We start from the raw sequence: 12,122 nt of genomic DNA, 5'->3' as shown, positions 1-12,122 counted from the left end.
GGCCCATAATTTACCTGTGACAGTGTTGAAAGATCCTTCGGCAGGGTTATTCCTAAATATTTTAATGATTTAGCTTCCCACTTAAGATCGTATGTATCCTGCAATTTTTTGGATGGTGTGTAATTTAGGGACATAACCTGCGTTTTCTTTACATTTATTTTATAACCTGATATTTTCCCAAAGTCATCCAACAGTGTAAACAATCCTATAAATGATTTTTCTGGTTCACTCAGATAGACCAAAACATCATCTGCGAATAACGCCACTTTCTGTTCAATCCCTGCCACCTTGATACCTTTTACGATTTCGCTCTGTCTTATTAGTTGGGCAAGTGGTTCAATATATAGCGCAAAAAGGAGAGGAGAAATTGGGCATCCCTGTCTAGTGCCTCTCTCTAAAATGAAGGAGTCACAGAGGTCCCTATTTATCTTAATTCGGGCTGTAGGGCTATCATATAGAGTCTGAATTACTTTAATAAACCTTTCTTGAAAGCCGAATCTTCCTAACACTCTGTATAGGAATGCCCAACTAACCGAATCAAAAGCTTTCTCAGCGTCCAATCCTACTACCATTGTCTCTGTCTCGTTCTTATTAACCTGTTCTAATATGTGCAGAGTTCTCCTTATGTTGTCCTGTGTTTGTCTTTGTTGAATAAATCCAGTCTGGTCTAAATGGATTAGGCCAGGTAAAAGCTTTTCTAATCTGCGCGCTAATATAGATGTAAATAGTTTGTAATCTAAATTAAGAACACTAATTGGCCGATAATTGCCACATTCTAGTTTATCTTTACCCTCTTTAGGAATAACTGAAATAATCGCTTCTCTCCAGGAAGGTGGAGTTTCTCCTCTCTGCAAGATCCAATTAAAGGTGTTAAGTAGTAATGGGGCTAACTGTGTCTTCAGGGACTTGTACCACTCTGAGGTAAACCCATCAGAACCCGGGGACTTTCCAGCCTTTAACCTAGAGATGGCCACATTCAGTTCTTTGACAGTTACTGGTTCTAATAAACTTTCATTTTGTAAATCTGTAAGTTTAGGTAGATCTAAAAAATTCAATACACTGTCTATATAGGGCTCATTGGGGGCCCGGGGTTGGGAGTACAGCTCTCGATAATATGTTTCAAAACTCTCTTGAATTTTCCCTATTGTACTCTCCACAAGCTTTGTCTTTGGATTCTTTATTTTATGAATTGTATTGTCTGCTTGTTGTTTTCGTAATTTATATGCTAATAATCTAGCTGATTTACCTCCTACTTCATAATTCTTTTGTCTCAGGTAAAGAAAATTTCTTTTGAGTTTCCAACGTATAAATATCATCAATTTCGCTTTGCAATTTCCTAATTTCCTGTTTTCGATTTGAATTACTTTTGTTGCTATATACAACTTGAAGTTGTTTTAATTTTCCTTGAAGGTCTGCTAATTTTTGTGCATTGATTTTTTTCATGTGAGTAGTAATGGAAATAATTTTCCCTCTCAGTACAGCTTTCAATGTATCCCATAAAATTACTGGTGATGTTTCTCCCGTGTCATTAAGGTCTTGATATTCTTTGATTTCTCCCCTTAATCTCTCCATTACTTTCGGGTTATTGAGTATATGTGAGTTTAGCCTCCATAGTGTTTTCCTCATTTTCCTTTCCAGGATTAGAGACATAGAGACTGGGCTATGATCCGACAGATCAATTGTTGCAATATTACAGTTTTTTATCCTGAGTCTATCTGTATTAAAGATAAAGAAATAGTCTATCCTTGAATAGGCTGAATGAGGGAAAGAGTAATATGTATAATCTTTACTAGTAGGGTGTAATTCCCTCCAGACATCTATAATTCCCAACTCCTCCATCAATGAATTCACTTTCCGAGTCAGAGGTTTATTCTGACTAACTATTCTTGAAGAATCTAATATAGGATTTAACCTAATATTAAAATCCCCTCCACAAATTACTACCCCTCGAGAACTGACCATTAGGTCAAAAATGTGTCTATAAAATGACCATTCACTACCTGGAGGAGCATAAACATTCAGCAATGTTATTTCTGTACCTTCTATTCTTCCTGTGATTTTTACAAACCGTCCTTCTTTGTCTCTAGTCTCTGAAATATGTTCATAATTAAGAGTACTTGATATTAAAGTAGCTACCCCTCTTTTGTGACTCAATTTATATGATGAATAAAATGCATGCTTAAAGCCCATTCTTTTTAATTTTCCATGTTCAGATTGGCTCATATGTGTTTCTTGGAGGAAAGCTATTTGTGCCCTCTCTTTTTTCAATTTAGACATAATCTTATTTCTTTTAATTGGATTCAAAACCCCATTAACATTATAGGAAATTATTTTTACCAATTCAGTTTGCATTTTTCTCTAGTAGAAAAAAAGCACTCTCCTTTTCTAACCAAACAGTAAGCAATCCCTTCTCAACAGTAAACCAAGACATATAACCACACCCTAGACATTTCTGAACGTATAACATTTGAAAAATTTTCCCGACTTCCCACAGTGAGGCCTGAGCACCGACTCGCCTCAGTTCAGAGGGATAACCTCTATCTTCACCCTGTGTTAGAGGGCCCTCAGCAGTTTGAATAATCATAGAGAATTTTCTCCTATTTATGTCTCGACCATATTGCTATCATTCAAGTTATTCCGCCTAGTTTATTTTCAGTTACCAGTTTTCATTTTACTTTTAAGTCCGATTTACTCTTTTCAGTCATTTCTCTTAATTAATCTGTATTCTCTGTACATTCGCGTCTGAATATTTGCAGCTTTTCCTTGTAGTTTGACACTCTGGTTCGAGTGGAGCGTCCTCGCCCCACTAACTGCCACGACTTCTGCCGAATCCTCTCCAGTAGCAACTCCGGTTGGGTGATAACTTTAATAGGTAGTCCCCGGTCTGCCAGGTCCAACGTTGCCTCCTCCACCGTAGCGTAAGTTTTTGTCCCTTCGTCGTAAAAGACTCTCAGCCGAGCTGGATACAGGGTCTGGAATCTGATGTTGTTTTCCTTCAGGACTCTCCGTGTTTCCATATATTCCTTCCGTCTGGCAAGAATCCCCGGTACGTAGTCGTGGTCTAAACTGATTTTGCAGTTGTTCCACATGAAACCTTTCTTTTGCCATGCTCTTTTAAGCACCTCTTCCTTTGTTCTGTAACTGAGAAATCTGATCAGAATCGATCTGGGCTGGGCGCCTGCCGGAGGCTGTGGTGCCAACGCGCGGTGAGCCCTTTCTATCTGTAGGTCTTTTGCGGCCGGTATATCAAGGTTCTCTCTAAGCAGCTTCTCCACGAAGGGAATCATCAATCCGGGTTTACCTTCGGTTCCTTCGGGAACTCCGCAGATCCTCACATTTTCCCTTCTCGAGCGGCCTTCTTGATCTATTAGTTTCCACTGGAGTTGGTCTTGTAGCTTCAGCATTTCTGCTATCACTTCCTCGGCGTTTTGTAGCTTCTCTTCAATTCCAACAATCCTCGCTTCGGCTTCATCTATCCGCGAGTTAGTTCTTACTATTTCTCCTTTAATATCTTCCAACTGTTTGCTGTTATCTTGTCGGAACTCGCGAATCTCTCCGAGAATCAAAGATGGAGTCACCGATTCCCCCTCATTATCTCCGTCCTGGCTTGCCGTGAGGGAGCTAGGCCCGTTGCCTTGCTGCGTCTCTTTATGTTTATCAGCCTTCGAAGCGGACTTTTTATTCTTGTTCTTAGACATCATCCTTGCCCCTTTTATTAATATAGTTATGCAATATTAAGTATTTGTCTAAATTCGATTTTGGGGCAGTTTACCTTCTTTTTTGTCGAGAGACCTTTTCCTTACGCCGCCATTCCCTTGATGACCCGGAAGTCCCCCCTCAAGGCTATTCTCAGGCACCCAGTGATATCAAGCTTGCTGAACAGCCAGTCACATTGAAGTATTGTCAGATGGCAAACGTGGGGGGGGGGTGTGCGGGGAACAAGTACAATTATAATTTTTGTGTGTAAATGTTTCAGTGACTGCAACAAATAAGTTAAGATGTGTACTTAAGATTAAAATGCAAACAAAACAATCAGACCTTTATTTTAACAAAACTACATTTTGAAATAAACCCTCCTCTTCTTCATTGACAGCTCGCTCTGGTCTTCTGCCTGCTCTGGATCTCTTTATTGCTAACTGCCTTTTTTTTCTTCAAATCCCTCACTCACTCTTCCTTCAGTTAGTCCTGACGAAGGGTCTCGGTCTGAAACGTCGACTGCATCTCTTCCTAGAGATGCTGCCTGGCCTGCTGCGTTCACCAGCAACTTTTATGTGTGTTTTGAAATAAATGGTAGAATTAAAATCCACAAGTACTAAAACTAATTTTAGAGTGAAGTAATTAAGACTGTAAGACATAGGAGCAGAATTAGGTCGTTTGGCTCAATGAGACTGCTCCACCATTCCAACATGGCTGACTTATTATTCCTCTCAACCTGTTTCTCATGCCATCTCCCCATCGCCTTTGATGCCATTATTAATCAAGAACCTATCAACCTCCACTTTAAAATATATCCAATAACTTGGCCTCCACAGCCGTCTGTGGCAATAAATTCCACAGACTGACCACCCTCTGGCTACAGAAATTTTTCCTCATCTCTGTTCTAAAGGGTCATCCCTCTTTTCTGAGGCTGTGGCCTCTGGTCCATGACTCCCCCATTATAGGAGACACCCTCTCTATATTCACTCTAACTAGGCCTTTCAATATTGGATAGATTTCAGTGAGGTACCCCTCATTTTTCCAAATTCCAGTGAGTACAGGCCCAGAGCTATCAAAAATTCATCGTACATCAACCCTTTCATTGTTATTCTCGTTAACCTCCTCTGGATTCTCTCCAATGCCAGCACATCCTCCTTAGATAATGGCCCAAAACTGCTCTCAATACTCCCAACTACAGTGTTCAGTGTATCTTTCAAATGTTGTACAAGCATGAAGAAGCACTGATTCATCAGCTGTGGCAAAATGGTAGATGATAACAGGAGGATGCATCCTTACTCATATTTGACTTGATGTCATTCGATTTCAAGTGGTCTGTTATTAGTATTGAAGACTCTCAAGGCTACTCCTTCCTGCCTCAGTACCATTTGAGGCATTACCTGTGGTAGGCCTGTCCCGTCTTTCAAAAAGGTCATTTCTTGGAATTGTGATACTGGAGTAAAGTATTAGGTTGGCAAGAATTGATTCTGTGTAAATGACCATGGCAAGCTGTTGTATTAGTCTTAAGGATGCCTCTCTCAATTTAGGTGCCACCCCCAGATGTTTGTTATGTAGTTCCAATGGAGAGCAAGTTGCTGGGGCTGATTTCAGTGCCTAGAGCAATACTAGGTCGTTTGCTTGAAGTATGATTCCAGGAATATGTTGCAATTTCCTATTTCTATAATAATTCTGAATAGAGAACAAAGGTAATTAGAAAAGCTAGAATCAAAGATAGGATTATTTCCTTAAATCCAGGAGATGTATTTTATAGTATGAGTAGTAAATAGATGGAGTTTTATTTTTGTTATGTGAATATCAGATAGAAATTCATGCATCTGCAGTTAACTCATATTAATAGCAAAACTAGATGTGTGTTCATTTGAAATCATCCCCACTTGGATTAATCACATTTGATTTAATATTTATTTGTGTCCATGGACTGATTATGTGTATAAACAAAATTAATGCAAACAATGTAGTTGTATTGGTCTACTTTATATTTTTCAGCCTTTTGATGAAGACTATCTCAATCATCTAGACCCACCTGTTAAGCACATGTCTTTTCATGCATACATCCGGAAGCTTACTGGTGGTGCTGATAAGTAAGTATTCTTGTGGTGTGCTTTTTGGAAATGCGTAATTATTTTCCAAAACCAGTTCTGCAGCTTGCAGTTCATGTCACATGCTTGTTTGTTAGAATTGCTATAGGGTTGTGATAAAGTATACAGCAAAATAGATGATATCTTCTGAGGGAATTGTGATGGCTATAATAATGTTTGGATATGAAATGGATATATGTCTAGCATCTTGAAAATCAATAGATCACTTGCATTTAATTATTCTAGTGAAATTTTCTGCAAATGCTTTAACAAATGCTGGATACTTTGATCCAAACCTGAAGATTAAGTTGCGATGCATTATAATTTATATGCCTTGCATTGTTTTTTTTCTCTCCTGTAGTCCCAAAGGCAACCTTACATAGTAATAGTCATGAAAGAAATATTGGTAAAATTCACCTCCAAACTCAATGCCTCTAGAGGATGCTTTGAACTTTCCATGTAATTTGAGAGCTGAGACTGCTATGTATGTGTTTTCTCAGTTACTGCATGTATGTGGCAGCACAGAACTAGTTTATTCTGTCTACTACATATGGTTTAACTTGAAGCCTTTATTCCACGATACTTAAAATGAAGGCTGTAGTAGTACTCTAGATTTGCTGTAGACTGCTGATTTATTGCTAAATTCCATTAGAACATAGAAATTTATTTCCCTTGTGTTTTGAGTTATACTTCCGAGAAGTGGGAAATACAGAGAAATTTAAACCAATCAACTCTGAAAAAGAATTTAATGCTTTCCCAGTGTATATGATGAATAAACTCTTCTCCCTGATGAAGATGTTGGAATTTGTCATCAAAATGTCAGTTATAATCGATACCTGTACCCAACTGGAAGCCCAACTGGAGAAGAGTTTATTTGATGTACTCTGAATCTCAAAGCATCAATTCTTTAACATGCTATTGTCCTTTCACAAAGATGTGTGTTAAGGTTTTGACTTCTACTTATGTATTGCATATTATTTAACTGTAAGCCGCAAAAGCAGATTAGGCCATTCAGTCCATCTGCCGTTCGATCATAGCTGACGTAATTTCCCCTTAATCCTATTCTCTTGCTGACTCCCCATAACCTTTGATGCCCTTACCCTTTGAGACTAATCATCCTCTACTTTAAATATACACAGTGACTTGGCCTCCAAGGTTGTCTGTGGCAACAAATTGCACAGGTTTGCCCACTGGCTAAAGAAATTCCTTTTCATATCTGTGCTAAAGGGACGACCTTCTATTCTGAAGCTGTGCCCTCTTGTCCTAGACTCTGTCACTGTTAGAAACTTTCTCTGTGTCCACTCTTATCTAGGCCTTGCAATATTTTATAGGTTCCACTCTTCTCCCCCCCCACCCCAGCCACCCCATTTTTCTGAACTCCGGTGAGAATAGGCACAGAGCCATTAAATACTAACTTTTTCATTCCAGGGATCAATATTATAAACTTCCTCTGGACCCTCTCCATCGCCGGTGCTTTTTTTTTGGATATAGGGTCTAAAATCATCACAAACCTCCAGACATAAAAATGTACTCTCCACATTCCATTTATGTTGAAAATAGAATTGTAAAATTTGCAATGTTGTACACTTCCAGGTTTGATCAGGTACTTTTAAGTTTTAGTTTATCACTAGCCAAATTGTGTTAGTTTATCTATCTCTGAAAGTGTAGTTTCATTGAGACAATATATTTTGCCTCTATCACACCACTTGATCAACAAATCCACCATAGGCTACTTGGTGAGAATCAGTTGCTGTATTTTCAAATCCACTTAATATTTATACTTAGACTTGATGTTAAATTTTAGTGGATTTTTTTGTACCTTTAAATTCTAATGTAGACTTTCCCAGTGTTACCACTGAACAAAATAGATGTCTGGCTTACCAGTTCCTTAAGCACCATAGCAACAAGCTTAATTTGTATGCATTATTAAAGTAACCAGGTATTAGTTCTTTGCCTAAAACAATTTGGGATTCTCAGATCGTTTGACAAGATGTGTCTTTGCAAAATAAAAAGATGTAATCTTTAAAAATTTTTTATTGTAGTATCATAACATAGAGCATAGAACATAGAAACTTACAGCACATTACAGGCCCTTTGGCCCACAATGTTTTGCCGACCATGTAACCATAAGGTTAACACAAGAAAATAGTAAGCCTGCTCTACTGGTTGATATAATCAGGCTAATCTCTGCTATCCTCAATTCTTAACTATTAACTTTGGATCTGTCAAATATTTATCTTTCTTTACCTTAAATATATCTATGGATCTGGCATCCAGCACCTTTGGGAAGCACAGAATTCCAAAGATTGCTTACCCACTGAGGAAAGACATTTCTGTGCACTTCAGCTTTAATTACTCAGCACCTTGTAATTCTGTCCCCTTGTTCTTGACTCCCTAGTGGAAACTTGTCAACATCTACCCTGTCAAGCTTCTTTTGGAGTGTATTATGTTTGAATACGGTCTTCCCTCATTCTTATGAACAATACGAACACAATCTGTCGAGTCTCTCTTGATAGGTAACCTTCTCATCCCAGCATTTGGTCGGTTGATTTTATTGTGAAATGCCTTCAATGCTATTAAATTGGTTGTATAGATAATAGGACCAAAACTGTGAGCAGTATTCAAGGTGTGACCTTGCCTATAATAAAACCACCCTATTCTTAAACTCCAATACCTTTATAATACAGGTCAACATGATGTTTGCCACCATAACTATTTGTTAGACCTGCTAACTTATGATTAATGCACTAGTACACATAGATTTCTGTGTATGGTTTGTCTTGATCCAGAAAATCTGCTTTTTAATTTCCCATGCTGAAATTCATGACTTGGTACATCTCCACAAGATCCTCCCTATTACTTGGAATTAATTCATATATTATTTCAGGGGTTATTTTGGTGAAAATTAATTTAATGATTTGCATTGCTAATTATACTGTTTCAATTAGTATTTAGTGTTCCGCCAGGGTTTGTGTTTCTGGATTTACCCAGCCTTGCAGAAAAGTTGGAAGGTTTAATTTAGATTCTCATTCTTCTCAGAGGCAAGTTTGTTGCTTTGGAGAATATAAGCTGCAAAATCAAATCTGGTTGTGAAGGGCATCCCCCGTGGCCTGATGGAATTTGTACAAAGTGCCAACCCAGTGCCATAACACTCAACAGACAGGCAAGTATGGATTCATAAATCTCATTATGTTGAGTGTTAGATATTTTGGAGATGGTTGAAAGCACATTTGAAACAATGTTGATCAGGTGTATTAAAGTAACAAGAATAGAATTAATATTCTAGTGCAAATTCAAATGGCATGACACTGAACAATTAGCCTTTTAGAATACTTTTTGCCTGATTGGTGTCTAAGTATGACAATTTTTTTGTCAATTTGCTTTTCTCTTATGTGGCTTCTTTATAAAGAAAGTGTTTAAAAAGTTTCAAACCAGATTGTCTGTTTTTAATGGAAGTGGAATGTTGGCTAAATGATTAGGTAATTCATACTTTCAAAGTATGATTACTTGAAATTAATTAACAATAGCATAATTTATTTAATTATAATTCATTATAAATTAAGTAACAATAGCATGATTAAGAAGGTTGGGGAAGGGAAGGAGTACAAGTTGACATGTGATAGGTTGGACCAGGTGAGAAGGGAGCGGGAATGAAGTAGGAAGCTGGGAAAGAGGTGGAAGACGTAAAGGACTGAAGAAGAAGGAATCTAATAGAGGACAGATGAGGAGAAGAGAAGGTAATCAGAATGAGAAGTGAAGAGAGAGATAAGGAGATGGGGGTAGAAATTCCATGTGCACCCAGATGGAATGGGCTATTGCTTCTCTGACCTGAGTTTAGCCTTGTGGCAGTAGAAGAAGCCATGGATGGTCATGTCAGAACGGGAATTCAAATTGAAATGGGTAGCTGTCCAGAGAGCCTGCCTTTTTGCGATGGGCAGAGCAAAGGTTCTCAACAAAATGGTCCCCCAATCTGCATCAGGTGTCATTGATAATGGAGGCTGTTGCACTTGGAATTCTGGATATAATAATAGAAGGACTGTTTGGGACTTGAATGGTAGTCTAATGGTCTGAATCTGTTCTAATGTTCTTAATTCTCCACTTCATATTCATAAGGAAGAAATATTGAATCCTCATCGTTATGCTGCTTTATCTTGGGCCTCTTTGTTTTTTGATGATTATGACTTTAGTTACCTATATACTAAGATATTGAATTCCTTCCCACATCTGTTTGTTAATCTTTTGTTCACCTTCATTGCACTCACTGAAGCCTGGTTACTGACTACTTGTCTAGTTGCATTGTGGCGTGTGAAATTTTGTTTGATATCTGGGCGACATGGTCGCATAGCAGTTAGCACAGCGCTTTACAGAGTCAACAATCGGTTCAATTCCCGCCACTGTCTATACGAAGTTCATCGGTTCTCCCATTGAATGTGCGAGTTTTGTCCACGTGCTCTGGTTTCCTCCCACGTTCGAAAGCCATACTGGTTGCGGTTACTGAGTTGTGGGCTTGCTGTATTGGTGCAGGTAGTTGGTGATACGTGAGGATTCTCCCCAGCACATCCTTGGACTCTGTTGGTTGTTGACACAAAAAAACACACTTCATTGTATGGTTTGATTTTTGATGTACATGTGACAAATAAAGCTAATCTTTAAACTTTGCTTTACAAAATAACACCTGCGAGTTATATTATAAATTTAACATGAAAACATCCCAAATCACTCAATGTTTGGGTGATATGAGGACAAATAATCTGTTTGGTTGAAATGCTCCACTATTAAGTTCGTGCCCTGCATGAGAAGAGTGAGATAAAAGCAGAGTTATCAGAAAGGGTATTCCTGAGCTTGGGGCAGAGGAAGAGAAGTGCATGATTGCAGAGATGGAATAGGGTTCAAACTCAGGTGCAGAAAATTGTATTTGGAGGAGTGCCGGAAACTTGATTTCAACTAGTCAAGTCTGCAAACCTAGTGAAAGGAAAGGTGGAATCAGAGAAGTTAAAAATAGGAAGCGCTGGCCGCAGAAGTTGGGTCAAGTTTATTGTCAAGTAGTTGTTGCACCAGAGGAGATTACCAGGAGCCAAAACAGTCATGCGAGTTTGAATATGCTTTTTGTCAATAGGGAGGGGAATGAAACTATTGCTGAAGGATCCTAGCTAAAGCTCAATTCTATCTTTACTTGTTTCTTACTGTATTGTTACCTTCAGCCCCATCCCATAGACCACTACTGGGTTACTGCAACTCTAATGACAATCATCTCTAAAACCTGATATAATTTGAATAAACATAGCTAATGAAATATGCCATTCAACTCTTCTACCCTGCTCAATCATTCTATTTTATCTTGGTGTTTGTTGTATCGCATTTTTATTTGCGTTATTTTCTTTAATCATCTTGCCTTACAAAGGAGAAGCTATCAATTTTTGCCTTAAATTTTAGCTGACCTCTGATCAGGTTTTCTGGTCTCAGCCCAAAATGTTGACTATTTAATCCCCCCATAGATGCTGTCTGACTTGCTGAGGTCCTATAGCATTTTGGTGTGTTGCTTCAAGGTGTCCAGCACCTGCAGCTTCTCTTGTGTTTAGGCTTTCCCCTGTTTGCATGTTTTCCTTCTATTAATTCCTATTTGACCTAAATCTACTTTTAAGATCTTTGTCCTTTTTCAGTAAGGCTTTATTTTGAATCTTTTAATACTATATTCAGAAGACTAATGCATTTGTACACAAGGCAGTCCATACAGGATGAGTCTATGTTGTACAAATAGATTCTGAATCCAAATTATTCACTAATCCTAAATATTTTTCATGAGAAGTTACTTTTGCACCTCCTTTCCTTTAAAGAAAATTGCAACTAAAGTGATTTGAAGATAATGGAAGCACATTATGATTTTTCTATAGAATGTTTGTACTGTTTGAAATAAGCATGAATGTGGATTGCTAATAGTCTTAATAACTAAATGTAAAATGTATTTACATTTTGAACAGAAATACAGGCATGTGGATAACATCATGTTTGAGAACCACACAATTGCAGACCGATTCCTCAACTTTTGGCGTCAAACGGGGAACCAGAGGCTAGGATTCCTTTATGGTCGTTATACTGAACACACAGACATTCCTCTAGGTATTCGAGCTGAGGTTGCTGCCATTTATGAGCCCCCACAGGTCAGAGATCTCTATTTTTCAACTTGAAAAGATAGATAACTTATTTAACATGTAGGAGTTTTTAATGCACTTCATTTTTGTGTCAACAATATTCCTCGTCGTGCACAATATTTCAAATAGAGTAGATTGAAATACAGGGGGAAAAAGAAAGGAAAAATACGCGCTTTCCTAA

At 38.1% G+C, this 12,122-nt stretch overlaps 1 protein-coding gene across 1 annotated transcript in view; it reads left to right on the top strand.

The window, feature by feature from the left end:
• The window catches only part of nploc4 (NPL4 homolog, ubiquitin recognition factor), a 60,827-nt gene that overhangs the window by 18,344 nt on the left and 30,361 nt on the right, over positions 1-12,122 (top strand). Inside the window, exons 6-8 of the mRNA XM_063074464.1 lie at positions 5,701-5,795; positions 8,832-8,955; positions 11,771-11,950. Coding sequence (XP_062930534.1) covers positions 5,701-5,795; positions 8,832-8,955; positions 11,771-11,950 — 399 coding nt within the window. The remainder of the gene's footprint in view (positions 1-5,700; positions 5,796-8,831; positions 8,956-11,770; positions 11,951-12,122) is intronic.

This window comes from Mobula hypostoma, chromosome 22 (assembly GCF_963921235.1).
Source record: "Mobula hypostoma chromosome 22, sMobHyp1.1, whole genome shotgun sequence".
Lineage (NCBI taxonomy): Eukaryota > Metazoa > Chordata > Chondrichthyes > Myliobatiformes > Myliobatidae > Mobula > Mobula hypostoma.
This window is presented reverse-complemented; position numbering and strand designations above follow the sequence as displayed.